Genomic DNA, 21,747 nt, shown 5'->3' on the forward strand with positions numbered 1-21,747 from the left:
AACAACATAGAGCACATAAGTGTTACACTAAGGATTGTAGTTTTGTGAGGCAAACCTCCTGCTCCAGCTGACTGAAAAATACTTACCTCCTTTTCTGTTAACTGCAAGGTAGATTGAGAAAGCAGCATGTATTAGTGAATGCTTAGTACTAAAGCGCCAAGAGTAAAACTACTCCTGCCAGAACCCATTTAGCTGGCTTCTCCTTGCTTTTGATAAACTTTTTTATAAACTAGACATTCATAAACTTCCTTAGTTTCCCTTGGATCCACTGGAAGAAGCCTTACAAAAATGAGTGGCGTTGCTGGAGTCAGTTCCTTGAGCTGGGCTTCAACTGTGGTCTCCAGTTGGATGTCCCCACTTGGGGCCTGGATTTGTTGTGTCTTTAACATAAACTATGTATATAAAATGTTGCAGATGTTTGTGGATTTTAGGAGTGTTTATGTAGCAACAGGAAAGTTTGCATTTGCAAATACCAACACTAAACACAGAAACTGCAGCTCACGAGGTTCCTTGATACCTTCCTCATATCCAGAGGAGGAATGAACAGTATTGCCCTTTGAGTGACAGATACCTTTAAAAAAATCTCTGGAAAATTTAGGCTACCATTTCTAAAAGCAACAGGCAAATGACATGTTCATCCTTGCTTCAGTCCCCCACCCTGACTTTCCCCTTGCGACTTACCTGCTACTGTAGCAGCAGGTTAGTTACTTCCAGAACAGTTAGTTACTTTTTATTATATGCAGGTCTGGTGAAGAGTACAAGTAAAAACAATGTTTCTCTAATTGCCTGTTGGAGTCCCTCACCTGTCCCCTAATTAGCTGTAACTTAGTTGACAGCCTTTCTAAGTTAAAACTAAAATCTCATTTTGTCTGCAGGTCTTAATTGTCATTCCTAAACTAGATGCTTCCATCTCAGGAAAACACAATTCCAAGAGCAAGGTACAATGTTTATCCTCTGAAAGTTGTTAAAAAGAGGGGTTGCAGCTCAAAAGATGACCATGATTTTCCTTCAGGGACAGCCTACAACCACGTTACAGCTGCTACAAAAACTGACTGCTTGGAAACCCTGATGAAAAAACCTACTCTTGTCATACTTGCGCATCAGACGCTCAGGTGTATCATTACACCTCGTGCTAATACCGGGGTTCTTGAGTATTTCCCTGCTGCTTGGTATGTCTCCCCAGCAGCCTGGAACTATTATGGCCTAGCAAATGAAAAACTCAAGAGTTCTTTATATTTGTTTATTTAGAACTGCTGACTTCCTGCCAAGGTGGAAAGAAAAACAGGAGAAAGATTATTTTGAAAATAGCTTTTTTGAGGGTGGGTGGGCGGTGGTGTTTGTTTTGGCTGGGGTTTGGTTTGGATTGGGTTTTATGTTTTTTTAAAAATGCAACTGTGTAGATGGTTTGATCCAGGTTACCAACATCTGGTAACTCCTAACACTATTCTGCACCTCGGTAAGAGCTGCAGAAAATTTCTAGGTGAGCAGTATCAGGGTGAAGTTTACAGTCTCTGGAAGAGTCTTTAAGCTTCTGAACCTCAACTACTTTACAGCAGCTGTTTTCCTACAATGCAGAGCTTGTTCAGACTCAGTTATTTAAATGCATGAAATACAGTCGGTGATTAGAACACCAAGCTGGTAGAAATTTCAGCTTACAACAAACACCAATAATTCACCACCAATTTCTAAACTTCCTCGGTGCTGTTCATAGGATCACAGCACTTCAATCCAACTCCTGATGGAACTCACCTACCTAATAAAGGGAGCTAGAGTCCCTGAACTAGGTTACTGAGATCAAGGAATTCAAGTTTATTTCTTACCTTCCATGAAAAGCCTACGGAGCCCACCTCGTTCCCATGGTGGGTGGCCATAATCTGTGGTCTTTTTGGTAACATCTGCAGTCAAGCATATCTTATCCAAAGGCCAGCTGTTCTGGCGTGCCATGCTCTGCATTACACATTTAAAAAAAAAAAAAAACAAACAAAACCCAACTTTCAGTAATTCAATACCCAGACTAATTTTCATGTCAGAACTGTTAACATGGCCCTCTTGGGCCAGTTGTGCTCAAGGCTGAGACCAGGGTTTGTTTTGGTTTGGTTTTGATTTTTTTTTCCTCTGGCCATTATTGAAATAAGGCAAAAAAAGGTGCATGAATGCAATTGTTTGGAAACAAAACCATTCTGCTCAGTACAGAACAAACCCCCCCCCCCCCCCCCCCCCCCTCCCTCCGCAGGGGAGCCAGACTGCATTGCCGTCTGTGCTCAGAGACACTGCTGCCCCAGCCAGTCCCTGCGCGGCACACGCCTGTGCTAACCTGTGGTCCTTACATCCCCCCAGCCTTCGGCAGGAACAGGCGCCCAGAGGAGATGGCTTGGGGAGAGGCAGTGAAAGGAATGAGAAATACGGTGGCGTGTCTCTGCCTGTGGCACAAAGTGAGCACCACTTGGGGACCTTGACGTGAGCGGGAGAGGGAAGATGTGCGTGCCAGCCCTCGCGTGCCAGCCCTCTTGCTGCCCATACCCTTCTGCTCCTGAGGACAGGGAGAGGCTTTTCAGTGTCGGGGCTGCAAATGCTCCCGGGGCCCCCATCTTCTCCAGGGAACAGTGGCAGCCCGGCCAAATGCCCCTGTGAGGACCTCCTGGCCACCTTTCTGCTAGGCCAGCAAAGGATTATCTCGGTGCCGTTGGTGCTGTGCAGAGTATGAGATCCGCCGTTACGGGGGTGTCATGTGCCTTCGCTGTGGTCTTCAGAATAAATACACGGGTATGTGCTGTGATCCTGGCGAGAAGTGAGACATCGATACGCTGTTGAAGATTTTTCATCCCTTACGTGGCAACAGCTACACAAAGAAGATGGGGAGACTGATTTTTTTTTTCACTTAGCCTGGTAACTGCACTAATACTAAGGAATAAACCAGAATAGTACTATTGGTATACGCACTGAATTGGTTAAATAGTAACAGTAGGAAAAGTTGCACTCTTTTAACTTTTTTTAAACTGAAATTCAAGCTTTTATTTCCTTAGTTGCCAAGTCTTCACACTTCTGAGTAGCCTGAAGATGAGTTTGGATTGTTCCCCCTGCGTTCAGGAGATAGTTACTCTGATACTTGGCTGATTTTTATCTTTTTATTTAAACTGTGCTTAACTCTTCAAACAGCATCATAACATAGCTGATGCTAACGGTAAAAACTAAATGGCATTGAAAGCATACACCTGGTTCCTTACACTGCTCACCTGTCAGGACTGAGGATTACACAAGCCAGAAAGCCACCAGCTGGCAGCACAAGGTCCTGTGTCCAGATGTCGCGTTCTCTGTGCTGCATGAGAAGATCAGCAACCCTAAAAGAGAAGAGGCAATAGCTTCTGCCTTATATGTACTACATTTTTAGACAAAATAAATTGCAGACTTCAGGAAGTGTAAGAGTCCTTTTGTCTACAGAGAAAGTACATGGTTGAAGTAACCAGAAAGTATATGCTTACGTAAGCATAAGGTAATCGTTTTACTGAAATCTGTTCTTTCCCTGATTTAGGTACGTCTGAAATCAATTGTAGGAGGTGATCAGCATGAGACAGGTTGCTGGCAGAGAATGTGGGTATGCTCAGTCCTGTAAAACTTGTTGTCTTGGGGAGAAACCTGAACATCACTGTAAGTCATGTTAACACACCTTCAGAAACCACCCAAAATTGGTTATGACAAATGCTGGTTTCTTAAAGTGCAAACTGATGCCATGTTCAGTGCTGCGTTTAAACTTCCAATAAGCCAGAGCAAGGTACAGATCGGGAGCACAAGAGAGTCTGGCAGAGATTGAACAATGTCATACTGCAGCATACATTGCCATGAAATACCAGAGGAATTTCCAAAACCACTTTGTATTTTATCCATATCTAACTGCCTGCGAGTGGATATCGCTGGTGGCAGGGTAGGGGAAAAGAAATCCTGCAAGATGCTGAGTACCCCTAGTACTTGTGGCAAAGGGAGGTGATGGAGCCTTTGCTTTAGCGACGTGCTTAGCGATTTCTGCAAAACTGACTTCAAAGTAAAGCTGCCTTGCATTAAGACAAAAAAATAAATGGAATAAACCTGCTCGTTTTAGATGACTGGAATATCTCAGTGCGTAGCAGCTATGCCCTGCTGCTGCAGGGTACTTTAACAGTGGGCAGGGCTGTATGTAGATGGATATCCTAGTTCAGTCCACGTGTCTGGCACAGCATCATAGAAGAGTGTGGATTGCAGCACTTCCATGCGAGGAGAAAACATCAACTCCCCCTTTGTTTGGAGAAAAATACAAAGCATACTGGCATAAAGAATAGCTATTCTTTCATTTCAAAAAAAAAAAAGCAACAAAAAGCCTCAAAATACATAGAAGAGCAACAGTACTATTAAAAAAAGACACTTGCTTTCAGACTGAGGTCCAGCTATGGATCTCTGCAAGAAGGTTCATCCTTTCACGATCTTGAGGGCAAACAAGAGAATAGGGGCTGCGGGCAGTAGTCTTCTGCATGATTTCTGCTACATTAAACTTCTTAGGAAGCATCTCAAGAATATCATCCAGAATATTCTTAACCTGTCCAGGCCAATAGAGCCATTAGAAATCACTGCAATCAACTTTTTGCCTCTTAAGTCTGATTTCTTTTCCAGGAGAGTGCAAACATTCTATTTTCTTAGGCAGATGACAGATGCTCCTCCACCTTTGCTGTTGCTTTGGCAGCAGTATTGAGAGAAATGACTGCAAACCAATTAACACTTAGGAACTTATATTTGGCTTTACCATTTTCAAGTAACATTGACGCCCCAAATCTCACCAGCGTGTCGTCCCTGGGCTTGGGATGACTGCTCTTACAAGGATGTTCCCTGAGATTGCCTTGGGTTGTAGTCAAGTGTGATTAGTAGTTTATATTTCTATAGTACCTAACAGCTTCCATCACCCCCTCCACCACCCACAGCCCTTACTGTCTTGGCATTAGGGAAAACACAGCGCAGGCAGAGGCGCACACAGTCTCACCCCCCCAAAAGCGCCTCTCTTCCTCCCCGCCCGCCTGCTCTGGAACTGAGACAACATAAATGAAGAAAATTCCTAACAGTAATAATGAGCAGGAATGAAATCACAACATCAATGCAGCTCAGTCTCCATTTCAGCCCTAGCTTTGGCAGAATTGATGATGAATGCCATATGTAATTGTCCACATTCCCTAAAGTGGGTGGTAACTGATGGTGAAGAGCACAAGCTCCCCCCGGGAAATGCAGCGTTGTTTGGCTACTTGTATGCAGAGCTGTCGCCTTCCCCCCTGCAAAACCTTCATGATCTGATGGTGGTAAGAGGGGGGCGGGGGGCAGGAGGGGCAGGGAAAAGGATGCCCAGAGGAAAAGAAGGGAGAAAGGGATGGAGAGCTGCACAAGAAAAAGTGGCAGTCACAGAGGAATTTAACTCTCATAAGGATGAGGAGCTGAAGGCTCAGTCCCATGATATGCCAGCTTTGGGGGCATTTGGACATAGTTTCTCAGGTCTAAAAGGAAAGTGCAGAAGACAGCAGGGTCTGATAACAGAACTAGCTGAGATACATTCTCCTTTCCTGCTCATCCTTTATTAATTTAATCTAGTAAGTACAGCACCAGTGCTGTTCCATGCTTAAAAACCAGTCCTTTGCATTCTTCTGCAATCAGTTTGGCTTTACTAAGGTATCTGGGTGTCTGAGATACCTGGACTATGAACAGAACCACAGTGCCCCGGTTAACTCCCTATTAAGTGACAAAGCTGATCTTTATATTAGGGTTGGTCCCTTCAACCCAGCATCTGACAGCTTATAAGGTAGTAGTAACGTTACTGTTCTGCTAAACCTCAGATTTGGTACAAGAGAGGTGCTTTGGCTAAGAGATGGTCAGCCAGCCAGCCTCCTTGCCCAAATTTCACCTCTTTGTACTACCAGAAAACAAAATCCCATAGAAATGAAGTCTCTTGCTGAAATAATAGTTGTTAACAGCACTGACAACACGCCAGATGAACTTTACCTTTTCCTCTGCAGACTGGCCTGATCTGTCTCCTGTGAATGAATTCATGGGTTGCATTTCCAAGAGTTTTGAAGAGATTATCTGGCGTTGCTGTCAAGTCTCCCATCTCAGCATTGGGGTGCAGCCCGTACAGTACAGCGCTTTCAGATGGTAGCATTTCATCTGTGTATTCATGGTATCCAGCATAATCCAGATTTGATGGGGTGAAGAAACCTGGTGCCACAGCCAGTTCCCCTAAAAGCTTCAGTAAAAGAATCGATAATGTTATTGATAATGCTGTCACCAGTTCTCAAAACATTCTTCTGCATCTACAAAGTTTCAGAAATCTGTCTGGAGTTTATCAACATGACACCTATATGTTCTGATACAGCAAAACAGGGTTACCAAACTATTTTTAGCAGTTATTATTTGCACACTTTTTAGACATTCCCATTTTCTGTAGTACTGAAATACTGTTGCTGCTTTCTTCATGAGGATGCGCTGAGTTTAAGGACTGTCATTACTGAGGCAAGCGTATTTTAAGTATTTCTGCATCCCCATAGCAGATAAGCAGGGGTTATCAGCCATTCTGCAGATCAGAGACTGACAGACACCTGTGCAAGAGGCACGACTGGAGCCTCAACTCACCTGAACCCCCATCCTAATACATGAGCCACAACATTAATTCTATTTAGTGTGTTGTTAACTAGGGGCTTTGCAGAAACACACTGCGCTCACAAAAAAACCCAACAAAAAACCACAAAACCAAACCATTAAAGAGGTCACAGGGAGAGACAGGTAAGTGGAGTGTGGAAATGGGATAGCACACACCAGTGTAAGAGCAATCTCAGCTTGTCAGGAACTGTGACCCCAATCCACTTTCCACAGAAGTGGTGGCCACTTGGAGCACTTCTTTATGTGTTGATGTTCCCTTCCTTTCTCTTCTACCTTCTGTTAACACCCAGGAGCTGGAAAAGAAAAGAAAAACAACCTACTCCACTACATCTCTCCGAAGGCAGAAGTCTTGCTCAGGGTTTTGTACTGCTGCTTTGGCCTCAGTAAGATAGACAGTGGCGATCATTTTCACAGCAGAAAAAATTAAGGTCTTAATCAGCTTAATATTGAACCAAACACTATCAACTGCACCATTTCTGTAGAACAGGCAGGCCCCGCCCCTGTCAGGATATTAACGATAAGGCTCGGAACTTTGGAGCCGGTAAAGAATTAAGTAGGTAGAGAGGAGTTTGGCGAGATGTCCTCTTGGCGGGCTGCCCTCCTACCGACGACAGGACAGAATAAAAGCTGTAGCAATCACATTTATTTTCCAGGCTCCCCCAGCTCCTGCACTGCGAGGACCTCACTGGATTCAAAGAGTTTCTCTGAACTTACTGTCACAGAGCTGCCTGGGATTTAAAGCAGACTTGCAAGTTGTTTCTGCTGAAAAATATTTCTGGCTCTAAGTGGTACTTCTCACAGGAGCTATTTCTTCCTAATGCAGGGTCCACTCCACAAAATCACAATAAAATTTAACGGCCTCTGGCATTTAGAACAGTCAACAACAAGCTGCTGCTCACAGTAACACCAGTAAGCACTTATTTCTGAAGTAATTTTGGTTCTGCAACCAGCGATTTACCTGCGCCTGAACCTGCACCACTGACCTTACCCACAATAAGCTGCGTCTTAAGACACCACTTTGAAGCAGCGCTGAGGTTCTGACAAAAGCCCTGTTATCCACCTCGAGTGGAAGATCAATTCTGTCAGACAATCTGTACTCACCAGTCGCTCCGTTGGCACTTCAACTGGGTTTTACTGTATTCATGGGAGTCACGTACGCAGAGGGAGGCTGCAGGTTATGGGGGCTCAGAGCAGGAACTCACCATCCTTCTGTCCTTACTGCAGATCCCAGATGAGGTACAGCAAAGATGATGTATAGTGGTTTATTCTAACGCACCTTGTGGAATCAATTTATAGCTAGAAGAGCTCATTGGTAATGCCAATAAGTAAAAGAGAAGGTGAAGTCCCCAGTGAACACAAAGCACCAGCGCTGACGAAAGGCATTGCCATCCTGTTTGCATTCATTTGGCTACCAGTCAATGAATAATTTTCTGGTTTTGCTTGTACTTCAGAGCTCTAACATTTTCCAGTTACAGCAAAAAGCCCGGAAAGCTATCTTACTGTTTAAAACACCAGTGGATCCACACTCAGGGTTGGGTCCCTAAACTTTCCGAAGGCCATACAAATAGCAGTGATTCCGCTCAGGTTTCACTACCTATACTTATTTTACAATTATTTGAATGAAAGTTCAGGCTTGTGAAGGTTAATGGACTGCCTAAACTGGAAGTAGTAATTCTTTACTTATCCATAGGCTAGAGGTAGAGCCGAAGCCGGCGGGATGAGCTTCCCACCATGCCCTCCCGACCCCAGCTGTCATTTGGAGAAATCAGCCTCCGCCGAGGTCAGGAGCGCAGTGGTGTTCAGCCTTTCCATCTCCATGGCAACTTACTCTTGGGCATCTTCTTCTGAGCAGTTACTTCCAATTGCCTTCATCTGAGTGTGGCTCCTTGACACATGGACGCCCACGCGCCAGGGACCGGGGAGGCACCAGCCGGCTCCCCTCGCTCGCAGCTGAAAGGCCGGCTTCAGCCAAGGGTGAAAAGTGCACTTTGCCCAAGTTAGCCCGGCTCCGCAAATGACCTGCTCATGCGTAACACGCTAATTTTTTTATTTTTTTTTTCCTCCCAGATAAGCTTTTTACGTTTGGACAATGAACTATAACAAGTCTTGGAAAGGGCCCTTGAAAAATCTCTTGGCTGTTTTTAGCAAATTGTGTACAATCAGTTCTCTAAAGTGACTAGTTCAGCAGCTTAGGAGAAGCAGCCAGTTGCTTTTTTCTTTATTATATATATATTTACAGACACACACACATATAAATCTATGTATGCAATACACATTTTATATAAATGTGTGTATATAGAAACAGATTAGTAGTTTACATGCAAGACTTTCGAGAGCCAAAGTTAAAGCAAGATTTTCTTTTTGTAGCCTCAAAAGTTCTAACGTTTGTTTCTGATTAGAAGCAACTTTGGCAATCTTGCACCTTGGACTCATGGATGCTCCACATACACTCCTGTCCAGGACGAAAACCCAGCTGTGAAATTTGAATAATTCAGTATATATCAACTGGTGATCATCTGATAAAGCTACAAAAACAGATATATGAGAGAGCGGTGGGAAAGGAGAAACAATTTTACAAGCTGTTTTCCACATTTTGGCATCAGGAAAACAGAAGGAAATGTATAGCATTTCCATTCTGTTATTTTTCTGGAGAAGAAAACATACGGACAGTAAATGTAAGGTTTGAGGGTAGCACCATTCTGGATTGCTGTAATTGGTGAGTTAACTATCAGTTACGTTGATTAAAAAGCAGTTCCATAAAATATAGTCTCCTGTGTCCACCCAGACCCTTCCAAATGGAAGCACCTTAAAAGAGAATAGTTCTGTTAGGAAAATGGAAACCTAGAGGTACTACCTTCTAACGTCGCTAAGCTGGCTATACAAGCAGTGTCACAAAACACTTAACTCGAGTTGCCAAGTAAGGGTGCTTCCAAAAGTATCTAACCGAGCCATAGGCCAAGTCAGAAACCCCCACAGTCAAAATCTGCTCATGATGAATCATTGCACTAGTTACAAGTTGGAGAACGTTTTCCCCCCACAGCCTGACAAGGGCTGCAGAGATGAGAAAGTTTGTGGTCTCCTCCACAAGGGTCCCATTCTGAAAGATGACTTTCTCTTGGGCTGAACATACCATATACATGTTCGGAGCTTTCGGCATATATGAAAGTTCTTACCGCAGGTGGGCTGATGAGTTCTTGCAGATACATACAGCGGAGCCTGCGATTCCAGGCATCGGTGATGTGGCCAACATACATGATCTCGCTAAAGAGGGAACACAAGTCTCCCCGTGGAACCCACCCGGGGGAACAGAACGCATCACTGAATAAAACAGGTCAGCTTTCTAAAGGACAAACCAAAGCTGCTCAGAATAAAAGCTGTTAAAAGAAACAAAAGAAATTCAAATACTTCCTTCCAGAAAGCTTCATGGTTATGTATTCGTATTGCCAGGGTTTGCTTGTTTAGCAAATAATTACACTGAAACAGATTTGTTTCAGTCTGGTGAGAGGTATCTATAAATATCTGAGTAAAAACACCAAGTTTGCGACTAAAATTCAATAACGGTGTAAAGTGTGTCATCTGGGCCTTATGTCATGTTTTCTACCTTATCCCTTATAAAAAGCTTTTAAGTGAAAAGTACATTTTCAAAACACCACATGATATAAGAGAATATAACTCATTAACAAGTGCACGTATTTTCCCATACAGATCTTTAAAATCATAATCCTCTTGAGTGACAGGAAGGTAACCTACTGTGCCTTTCTTAGGGAAAAATAAAAAACTCGTATCTGATTGCAGTCTTTTATGTCTCCTCACTAGGAAACACTCAGTAACTGAAATTCTACGTTGTTTGAATTTGGGATGTATTCAAGAACTTCAGAAAAAATTGAATTAATATTAATCCCATTACTACCACATCACATAAGCATTATGTTTATTGTAGAACTCTATTCATAATGCCACTGTTACAGCGTGTGATTAACAGTGGTAAAACATTTTATTCAAGGAACTACTGTCTCTGTTTTATTTGGCTTCACAGAGTTTGAAGCTTCTTTTTGATAGATACTCTTTGGTTTGCAAAATATGCCAGTCTGTGATGAAGCCTTTCCAGACAGGAACCTTTACACCCTTGAGGGCAGTATTTGCTTCCCAACAATTCAAAGAAAACTTAATTATAGGCTTTAAATATTGCATGATGTGACAGAACAGAACAAGTAAAATAGCTGCAGCTATTCCAGCCTGCCTGCTACAAGTTTATTTGAATTTGAATATGTGAAACACTAATCCATTTTTCTTTTAAACAGGTTTGAAGAGAATGGTAAAAGAAGGAAAAAAAAGGCCACTGGAATATAATATGCAATGGTGCGTGCTGGTGATGAGAAGCCTCAGCAGAGAATCCCCGTGAAAAATGCCAACAACTTGGATTTAGAATGAAGTGTTCTTGTAGTTAGAATAAACCTGCTTTTCTCTTTGTTGGCAACAGAAACATGTTTCAGGTTTTCCTAATTCCATATATATTTATCTAAAGAAATGGCTTTTTCCTTTGTCTTTTAAAAAAGTATATCAATATTCTAACTCGGTACAAGCTCATTCAGCTGCACACTCTTGGGACATTGATTACACTGGGATAGTCAAATCTGGTGATCCAAAAGGGACACTTTTGCTAGTGTGAGAAAACTGAGGGGTTTGCATTAGAAATATTTCAGGCTCTCAGGTTTGCATAATTGCCATTGTACTCTATAGGAAACTGGTCTGTTGTACTCAAAAACCCAATGAGCCGTTGCTCAATGTATGGATATGGTGAGAATGGGGTCCATATCCCCCTCCCACATTGAATGATAGAACCCGTGTATGGGGATCAGAAGGCAGAGTGGGAAGAGCGAGACAACGAGGCAGGATCAGGCATTCTGCACTTCACCTGAGGGGACCTTAATATCAGAGGTTGGTGTGGTGGAGCTTCTCTGGCAACAGGAAAATGGGTTAAGTCAGACTGAGGTGCGAGAAGATGAAATACTCACAGGGAAGCACCACGAACAAGTGATGAGGGAGTCAGAGCAATTTTCAGCAGCTGACGGGCTGACGGGCTGGCTCAGGTTTCCCAGTTTATGCTTTCTGGTCAATCCCTAATTGTCTTAAACAAAACTGTCCCCAAAAGATACTCAACTGGGAGATGTTATATATATATATATACACACACACACAAAAATACACACATACAGAGTCATATACATGTATATATACAGAAAAAGTCATGTTTTTTAAAAACTATTACCTCTTTCCTCTCTCCAATACCTATGTTAAACATGCTCACAAAGCCACAGGGTCATGAATCACTAACCAATGCAATCAGAAGGGCCAATAAGCAATATTACCAAGAGGAGAGAAGAAATAATTCTCACTCTTACAAGACCTTTCTAGTACTCCCTGTCATCAGAATTCTCCCTCTCATTAATTAGCAAAATTAATTACCCAGCTTATGAATTGTGGTTTGAAAAGAACAGAGCTTAAAGCAGCAAGATTTATTAGCAAAGAACACTACGGGCTGGAATAAGCTGATTTTATAGACTTGTTTTCTAAATGGGGCACATTATTAAATCATCACTATAAAATTAAGCAATTATTTCACTGACACCAAGTACCACAGAAAGGAAATACAATTTCATGTCCTGTTAGCTAAATAAAGGTCAGTAAGGGTAAGAAGAAAAAAAAGGAAAATTAATTTCTAAGACTAAATACAAGATGGGAGATATGGAAAAAATATCATCAAGGGGTGACATTTCTCTCTCTTTTTTCTTTATAAATACCTCTTAAATGTCTTTAAATTACTAAAATGGGAGGACCTATTCAGTAATATCCTACATCATTCAGTAATAAATAATTATTGCTTTTATTTAAGCATTTCATATACAGAACTTACACAAATGACCTCAACTGAGTATTTAAACTATACAAGTGTGAAATATGCTGTAGCTTAGAAATAAAATCACTCATCTACCCTTAACTTTGACTCAAGGGGAACATTACTGAGAAAGTCACAACAAGGTGGCATCCTTAATACATAATAATGACACATGCAGGAAATGCACCATTATTTATACATGTGACGTGCTGTAAATTGCTTCCATCATCAGAACTAATTGTAGTGATTATTAATGTAGTGTTATGAACTGTCAGAATTGCTGTATGTAATTACATTTGTGCAAATGCTTCATTACCTGCCTAATGAATTTGGCATACATGCACATGTAAACCACTGTTTTTGTTAACATAATGAAGGGCATTTTTTTCCCCTTAGCTACCGATGTGGAACTGGTTTGACCTATATTACAAAGTTCAAGCATCCGCTGCCAGAACATAACCCACAATCCCACCCACCCCCTTCCCCTCTGATCTGGAGTATTTTCAACCTGTCCTGGTGTTGGCTGGGATAGAGTTAATTTTCTTCCTACTAGCTGGCATAGCACTGTGGTTTGGATTTAGGATGAGAATAATGTTGATTATACACTGATGTTTTAATTGTTGCTAAGCAGTCTTTAGACTAAGTCAGGGACTTTTCAGCTTCTCATAGTACCCCACCGGTGAGCAGGCTGGGGGGCACAAGAAGCTGGGAGCAAACACAGCCGGGACAGCTGACACATGCCCAGTGCACAAACTGGGGGAAAAGCGGGCTGGGGGCCCCTGCTGCGGAACTGGCTGGGCATCGGTCAGCAGGTGCTGAGCAATTGCATTGTGCATCATTTGGTTTGTATATTCCAATCCTTTGCATTGTGCATCACTTGGTTTGTATATTCCAGTTCTTTGCATTGTGCATCACTTGTTTTGTATATTCCAATTCTTTTATCATTATTATTATTTTCCCTTCCTTTTCTCTCCCATTAAACTGTCTTTATCTCAACCCATGGATTTTACATTTTTTACAATTCTCTCCCCAGTCCCACCATGTGTGTGGGGAGTGACAGAACGGCTGTGTGGTGGTTAACTGCCCGTCGGGCTAAACCACGACACATACTTGGCGGCAGCATCCTGCAATGCCAGCTGCTTACACAGCAGCTTCAGAGGAAGAATTCTGTCCCCCTTATTCAGTATAAACGGCTGATTGAGTTGAAATGACCTTGGTGGGGGGTTACCCGACTACTTCTTACCTTTGTATGGGTCCTCTAAATAGCGGCAGAGGGCAGCGATACAGATGGCGGGCAGCACCGAACAGGACCCCTTCTGTTCCAGCCCTGAAGGTCAAGCTTCAGTCTCCCAGCAAGGCAATGTGAAAACAGCACAGAGGAAAAAGCACGCTTTCAAATTCCCCTTCTCCGGTGCACAGTTCAAGGGTATCCTGCCGAAGAAGACAGGAATGTATTTACCGAGTCAACCGGCGGCAGCGTTCCCGTTACCGATGGCGTGCCTGCCTCAGCTGCCCACAGCAGCACTCACAGGCCTGGGGTTTGGAAGAGAATGAGAAATGGGTCTCCTAGTGATCAGTGACTATTAGACTGTATTTTTTGGAGTGATCCCCAGATGCAGACGTGTTGATGGTTATCTCTTTATTTCCAGATGTCCCTTAGGAAAGGAGAGCCGTTTTGCTACTGAAACCAATAAAAATAGAGACTTGAACTAAGACTCTATAAATACTACTCAGGTAACTGCTATAGTTTCTTAGCATAAACCATCCACAGACTTTATCCCATGCAGAAAATTTGCCAGGTTAACATTCATTAAAACTACTCCTTCAAATTTTACATTGTTTTCCAAAGAGTCATGTCTGAAATTGAAGTTCAGGATATTTTTTTTTTGCCTCCTTTGCCTTTTTTTTTTTGCCTAGTAGAGAATCTTGGCAAGATGAGATCCTGCACAGGGCTTCAAATGGCTTTTAAATTACTGAGACAAACTATTTGGCATTTGCCTATAAAACCTGCAGGAATTCATTATTAGCTCTCTTAATATTTTTCTACCTTTTAGTTTAAGAAGTAATTGACATCAAAAAATGACTTTTGATACCCCTAAAAACATAAATGTGTGGAATGAACTTCAGAGGGATAAACCCTTGCCTATCAAAAGGAAATAGGTCATCCTGAACTGAACAACATATAACGAAGTCTGAGCAAAGGTGAAGGATTTTATGTCTGACCAAAAACCTTCCTTAAGTCAGAATCCTGAGTTTAACCACAAAAAATACAACACAAGCTTCTATCCTGAAGAAAACCACAAAACATGAAATTCATTCCACCTGGATTAGATACAGTTTGATTATGACATATGTTTTTGTCATATGAAAAATATGACATATTTTTTTCCCCAAAAAATTAAAATACCTGAACTAGAAATACATTAAAGGCAGTGTCTGCACAGGAATTTGTAGTAAGCCACAAACACCCATGGCTCAAAATAATGGGGGAGAAAAGAGAGTTTTCTCAAGTATCAAATTTAGAAATTAGCTAATTAAAATACATACACATATATATTTTTCTTGAACTGAACACTGCCCGAAGTAGGACGACAATGTGTATGAATTGCCTTTATCTAGCTTCTTCTGCTTTCTTTCAAAAATATTATTATAATAAGTTATAAAAAAAAGAAAAACATTGCTGTATTAATTCCTGCCTGTTTAGCTACAAACCCACAGCCATTCTTCCTTCTCACGAGTGTATTTCTGAATCATCTCATACCATCAAAATCAATTAATTTGTAGCCAAGGTAGCTCTGACGTGGATCTTTTAGCGCACAGCTCTTTTTTCTAGGCATTGGTTAGCAGAGTTCCCTTTAACAGAAACGCAGCCTTTTCACATCCAGGCTCTGCCTTTATGTGCTCAGTGCTCAAATAAATGCATGTTGACGCGTTGCCGGAAGGCTGAAGTGTACAGTTATGGTTGCCTTTATCATGGTCTGCTTTGCTGACACGAATAAGCTCGCTGCCTCCAGCGCTTCCACTGCTGCAGGGAAGCCGACCTGCGCTGAGCCTGAAGATCTGCACACGCTCCCTGGGGTAACGGGCAGGGAGCGTGTGCAGGGGGACCCAGGGGAAAGGAAGCCACGCACGTCCAGTGACACCCCTGTTCTCCACATTCTCACGTCTTCTTTCTCCTACTTCTGCCCACCCACCCAGCAGCTCCACAGAAACTCATGCAGGAGAAGAGTGAAAGACAAAACAACAAGCGGTGCGTAACCCTTGCTCATTAATTTCTTTCTTTATGCCTGACTACAGGAACCCACACAGGGTCCTGAGCCATGGCCCAAACATCCAGGTCCATCAATCCGCTCTGCAGAAGGGACACGGTCAGACCGAATTTAGAGCGGAGCAAAGTCCGCTAGTACCACTGAGTGAAAGAGCTCTGACTTCACAGCATAGACAGCTTTTTTGATGAGACTGAGAGCTGGTGTGACAAATGCACCTCAATCTTTGTAAGCATACCTATGCATGCCTATATTGGAGAACACAAACATACGCATCACTGTAACGCCCTTCCTCCGGCTCAACACTGACGGGCAACACGGAGGCAGCACGAGGCACAGAGGGTTGGCACCCTGCAGCTGTCAGGTTAGCTCGGAAGCACAAAGATCCAAAAGTTCTGGTCTCCTAGAAAGTGGTCATCAACGTTATCGCTTCTCCCCATGGGGAAAGGAGTAATTAAAACGACTGGGAAAAACAAAGAAAAGTACCTCATACTTTTACCTGGTCAGAACTGTAGAGCGCAGCATGCAAATTAGCCAGCATCCCTACAGGAGGCTCACTGGTAATTGTAATCGAGTTTCCTACTGTTCCCTGAGGAATAACGTGCTCTTCTGGGGTTGGAGCTGGTTCAGCACTAACACAGACATGGAAATCAGGATGACTTTTTTCACTGTATTGTTCAAGGAGTTTTTCCAAGGTTCCTAGCCACTTGGCTACTAGATGAATATTGTGTTGAAAAACAGCCACTATGGTTATTGTGAGAAAAATAATAAATGTGTTATTCTTAAGACATAGTTACTATGACTTTACTTTATAATGGAATATTGTTAATTAATTCAAAGCATCCTTTTATTATTAAATAAATTGATAATACAAAGAAACCTGAAGATTCTTAGCTACTGCCACTTCTTGATATGTGTTAAAATAGCAGAAGTTTCACCACTAGCCTCTGAAGTTTCAGGCCTTGATGCTGAAGCTAAAGAAAGTATTATAAACTCGGGTTTAAGTGATCTGGGGGCGTAGGTGATACCACATGTAAAGGTAAGCATAACTCAGCAGACACGTAGACTACTTAAATTTCCTGTAGAACTGGGACCTAGAACAAAACATGTTGAATGCATACCAGGAACAAGACTGGAGAAGTGCTAGACAAGGAAAAATGTTTGCAGCTATCCTGCTACTTAAAAAACATGTTTCATACCACTTCAGAGCCTGATAGTCTTTAAGGTTCTTAATATATGAAGAGAGTGGAAAGTCATCGATAGATCAGAGCAGCGAGGTATAATGGAAAAGTATCTGCCTGCAAAGCATCTACTGGTGAAATATGGGAATATCAAGAGAAAGGTTTAAAATGTGTTCACCCTTCCATCAGCCCAGAGTCCACTTTCTTTCATTACAACACTAGCATTTCCACTCAAATTGCAGCTCAGCCATTCAGCTTCTCTCCGGCTCTTCACTGCTGTGCCAGAACCTGCCGATGGCACCGGCCTCCACCTCTGTACAGTGCAAGAGAAATTACAGTTCCATACACCAGCCAAGGAATACGATGTGTCCGTCACACTGGCTCCTGCATCGCTTTATGATGAGACCTGCTGAGGGAATGTTCCCAAATTGTCCCTTGATGCGTGGAAAAAGGAACAGGGGAATGGCAAGAGAGGAAAACTTCTATATCACATCACAAGATAGCAGCCTGGCAGCACCTGCTTTTTTCTATAGGCCACATCCATCCACTGCAAAGTGGAAATGACTCAAGCCTTAATATAATAACCATTCGATACATCAGATACCTGAGTCTGAGAAATCAATTGAGTGTAACAGAAGAGTTAAACCTTTTACCAAAAAATTTCAAGCCAGTCTTTCTTCTGCCAGTTTACCAACCACTGTGCCAACTGTGTTTGCTAGGTTTGAAGCTAAAGCAATTTTTAAAGTATCTTCTAGGTCACTCAGAACTTTTTAAATATCTTAATTATACACACCCTAGTCTCCAACAAAATGCATACTAAAATACTTCAACTTTTTGCTCCAGGATATTTTTTTAAACATAAACTTATAGGGTCTTGGGGCCAAAACCCAGAAGACTGAAGCTTGAGAAGCACTGAGTACATCCAAATCCCACTGGCCCTAGCTAGATTAGCACCATTTGGGATTTGGTCTAACATCTTTATGTAGTCTCCTTTTGGACTTTCCCCAGTCCTTCACTATCAAAAATCTTCACAGCAAAACTGCCACCTCTCTCCTCCCTCAGAAGCCAGGCACGATGGGCCGGAAGATGCAGGAGGTCTGTAACACTCAAAGCCCCCCCGATGTTCCCCATTTATCCCTGTGGCTTCGGATACACAACACTGCTGATTTCCCATTTACCTGTCCCCAGGGCAGCTGAGAACTCTGAAATTCCCCTGAAAAACCAACTCTGCTCTTTCCTTCGTAACAACATTTCTATACTCCCTAGCAGAAAAGCAGGGTTATTTTCAGACTAGCGTGACTAGCTTACTTGTGCGAAACCCAGGTCGAGAATTCTTCCAGTTTCACTGTTGATGAAGGAGTCAGTTTGTACAGGTTCGCACGGTGCCAAGCACGCCCAAGTCCCGGCCCCCCCCCCATCTCACAGTGATTTTATTTCAGCCGGCAGACAGCACTGAACCTAACCCATCTCCTCATTTGTTGCAGGCAAGCCGGTTGGCAGCCAAACACTGCTGGGGTTAAAGCAGAGGAGGAGGGAATCCCCCATCCCCACCACCTCCTGAATATCAAGGCCTGGAACATGCATTTCTTCTTTGGCTTCAGGGAAAAGGGTTCCTACAAATATCCATTGGCTATTTAGCATCAGATGGTGGGAGGGGAGCACCTTTCAGTAGCACTAATGATTGCAGTGCTCCTGTCTGCTGTCACTGTGCTGGGAACCAGCTCGCCGGGGCACTGCACACGGCTTTGTCCACTGCAGGGGTTCTCAGCCCACGCAGTGCTGCCCAGCGCTGCGGCTGCCATCTCAGCAAAGCAGCACTCCAGGGCTAATTACACAGCTTCCTAAGGGGGAGTCAGACCCATTTTCATTACAGTCTCCATTATGGCCCACTGAACGAAACAGGAGCTCTCAATTACACGGGGGAAGCATACGCCCAAGGGCAGTCCCACCTACCCACCAGAGGCTTTCTGGTTTATTTCTCCTGTTCCTCCTGGGAGGGTGAGGACAATGTTCAGTGAAACGTATCATACACTCTGTTTATATGATGTTTATCTTGTTACAATCAAAAGCGAAAGCAAAAAGGAACAAGATTATTAGCTCTTTAAAACTTTTTCTGTAATCCACTGCATCCTCTGCTTGCATTCTGGGAACATTCCATCAACTGGGAATTCCCCACCAAAGGGGCCGTTTGACACTCACTTGGAGAAGAACCCAATGGCCATGCCTGGCACCTTTTCAATTGCCTCCTCTGTGACCATCTCCTGCCCTTATCCTAGAGAGATGTTATGTATGAAATCTTCCAGAGTCTATAGCGAACCCAAGCTTTTTGCCTGTAAAAGAAGTAATTGGGGAAGGGTGAGTGACAGAGGGGGAGGGGAAAGGAAAATTAGCAGAGCAGAAAAGAAACAGAATGATAATGCCCCCATTAATTTCACTATCACTCGTGCAATGTATATTACTTCTTCTGAAGCACTTCACTAAATCCTTACAATTTCAACAAGCAAAATTGCAAGCTCTCAACAGTAGCCTTATTGCTGGTATTAGAAAAAGCCTGCAGAAATCTGTTCCCTTGGTTTTAAGATAATGAACCTTTTGACGTTTTGATAGATGCTCGGCATTGTTACTGAGCTTTAGAAACTCTTACAGGGGGTACAGAGCAATTCCCTTATGAAAAAGGGAGCAACATGTGGTAGATATCACATCAGTTTTTTAACTGATTGGTTCAGTGGGTAAATGCACAAGCCTCTCACCTTGTGAGGCCTGAGTTTAAATTGAGCACAGTGAGGTCACAGCTGTATTAACCTGGTATTCTCACCATTGTCTGTGGGGAATAGTAATCCTAAGTATAAAGCCACAGAGCCCTATACAATTGAATATAGTTTGTATAATGACCATTATTTAGTCACAGGGGGCACAAGATTACATGAGCATGGAGAAAATTGCCCTCTGGCCCTCATCTAGTCAAAAGGTAGAAAACAGTACAAAGGAAACCTGCATTATGCCAAGCAGAGGAATGCTCGGTCTAAAATTTTCTTCATACTGTAGTGCTTATGGCCTTACACTTTTCATCCACCCCATTTACCATGAATACGGTGGGGGTGAAGAAACTTCAGAACTTGAATCTTCTGCTGAAAATAAACTGTGTCCAACTTTCCCATAGTAATGCGTACTCCATCGTACTGACAGACGATTCCAGAAGGCTTTGTTCCATTTCGTTAAAACGTACCCGTACACGTATGTATGTACAGACACCTACACATGAGCATATAACCATATAATGATTTATCTATGTTTCTAGCCCTGCATGCTCCATTTCACTTTTGAGCTCAATTTTTCTTTCTTTAATGGGAAGACGGTTGAGCGACCCTTACACCAGAGGCAAGTAGGAGGCTTACACAGTGTCTCAGTATCTTCAAGTGGGTCTGCTCCTGCAGATAGAACAAAAGACAAAGGAGTGGCTGGACTGCTCTACTCATAGACTTTTGCTAAATCTGTAGAGGAATTATAGAGGACTGTATGAAAAGTTTATTTGTTAAAAGGTTATGATGATTGTTAAATACCTAAGGGATGAAATGTTAAAAAGGAAAAGAAAAAAGAAAAGAAAAAAAAAGGGGGGGGGGGGGGCGGGAATTGTAGAGGAATGAAGCTGGGTTAATTAGCATTGATAATATACAGCTGTGGGCTGACTTCAGGGGCGGTGGGTTGGCCAATGTAGATAAGGTGCAGCTGTGGCTGGTTCTGGTAAGGGGTTGGGCAGCCAAGGAAGAGGGAGCAGCAGAGGAAGAGATGAGGAAGAAGCAGAAAGAGTGTGTACCCTGGATGAGGAGAGACTAGGAGAAGGCAGCAGAGCGACTGGCATGAACAGTATGTCAGTATGTGATGGTAAAAGACCTTGTTGCAGCTTGATAGTTTTGAGAGTGCTGCGACAAAATCCATCCATGTTCTTTCCACATATCTTGAGCCAAGCTTTTTCTTCGCAAAGTTCCTATACATATAAAAAACTATGCACTAAACACCCAAAACGTTTCCTGATAAAGGCTTCAAGTGTGCACCGTTCTTGGACTGGAGCAGCTGAGTGATGGGCTAACAGTTGCTTCATCAAAGAACTTGTCAGGGAAGTGAACTGAAGGCAAGAAGGGGAGGCAGGTGGTGAAATGAGAGAAGACTATCATTCTCATTTCTCTGTGGGACAGGAGCCACGCAACAAAACAGAAAGTTCTGAATGAAAAGGACCTCTTCAGTAACTGAATGCAAGAAGTCATTATAACACAGGCAATGCTGTCATGTCAAGTCAGGGCAGCTGGGCAAAATAAACATCCAGGACACAAAAACTGCATTCTCAGGAGGCATGTAAATGGGTAAAAGCTGTGACTGTGGGATCAGAAGATCACTTGGGATCACAAGATTAAAACAGTACAACTGGAAAACAGCTGGGAGAAGATCGCTAAGTATCCACAACTGAATCTTTCTTGGTATCACAGAATTTTAAAGAAGGGAGATCTGAAAAATTGTCATCTTGTGGGGCTAGCTACCAGCCCCAATACTATAATGAGAACTAACAGTGAGAAATAAACTGTTATCTATTAACAGCATAGCCTACTACATTTCCATCTATTAATGAGCGCTCCCCTCAGGGTACCTATACGTAATCTAAAAGGAATCGCAAGCACAGCTCACCAAACACGCTGCGACTCACGTCTCGCCACACTACCTCTCCAGAAACTCTTGGCCAGCAGAACAGGCG

The 21,747-nt window shown here is 42.8% G+C and overlaps 1 protein-coding gene across 1 annotated transcript in view; it reads right to left on the bottom strand.

Moving 5' to 3' along the window:
- Window positions 1–210: 210 nt before the first annotated feature.
- Window positions 211–21,747, bottom strand: part of DNAH11 (dynein axonemal heavy chain 11) — a gene marked incomplete at its 5' end in the record, with an annotated part of 158,358 nt that continues 136,821 nt past the window's right edge. Inside the window, 16 exon segments of the mRNA XM_080383229.1 lie at window positions 211–2,063; window positions 2,733–2,839; window positions 3,234–3,367; window positions 3,480–3,535; window positions 4,152–4,310; window positions 4,426–4,564; window positions 6,007–6,070; window positions 6,072–6,294; window positions 13,868–13,918; window positions 13,921–13,987; window positions 16,322–16,549; window positions 19,203–19,234; window positions 19,237–19,270; window positions 19,274–19,297; window positions 19,299–19,487; window positions 20,375–20,431. Coding sequence (XP_080239355.1) covers window positions 1,810–2,063; window positions 2,733–2,839; window positions 3,234–3,367; window positions 3,480–3,535; window positions 4,152–4,310; window positions 4,426–4,564; window positions 6,007–6,070; window positions 6,072–6,294; window positions 13,868–13,918; window positions 13,921–13,987; window positions 16,322–16,549; window positions 19,203–19,234; window positions 19,237–19,270; window positions 19,274–19,297; window positions 19,299–19,487; window positions 20,375–20,431 — 1,818 coding nt within the window. The 3' untranslated portion in view covers window positions 211–1,809.

Source organism: Falco punctatus (assembly GCF_963210335.1).
Source record: "Falco punctatus genome assembly, chromosome: 4".
In the NCBI taxonomy this organism is placed as follows: domain Eukaryota; kingdom Metazoa; phylum Chordata; class Aves; order Falconiformes; family Falconidae; genus Falco; species Falco punctatus.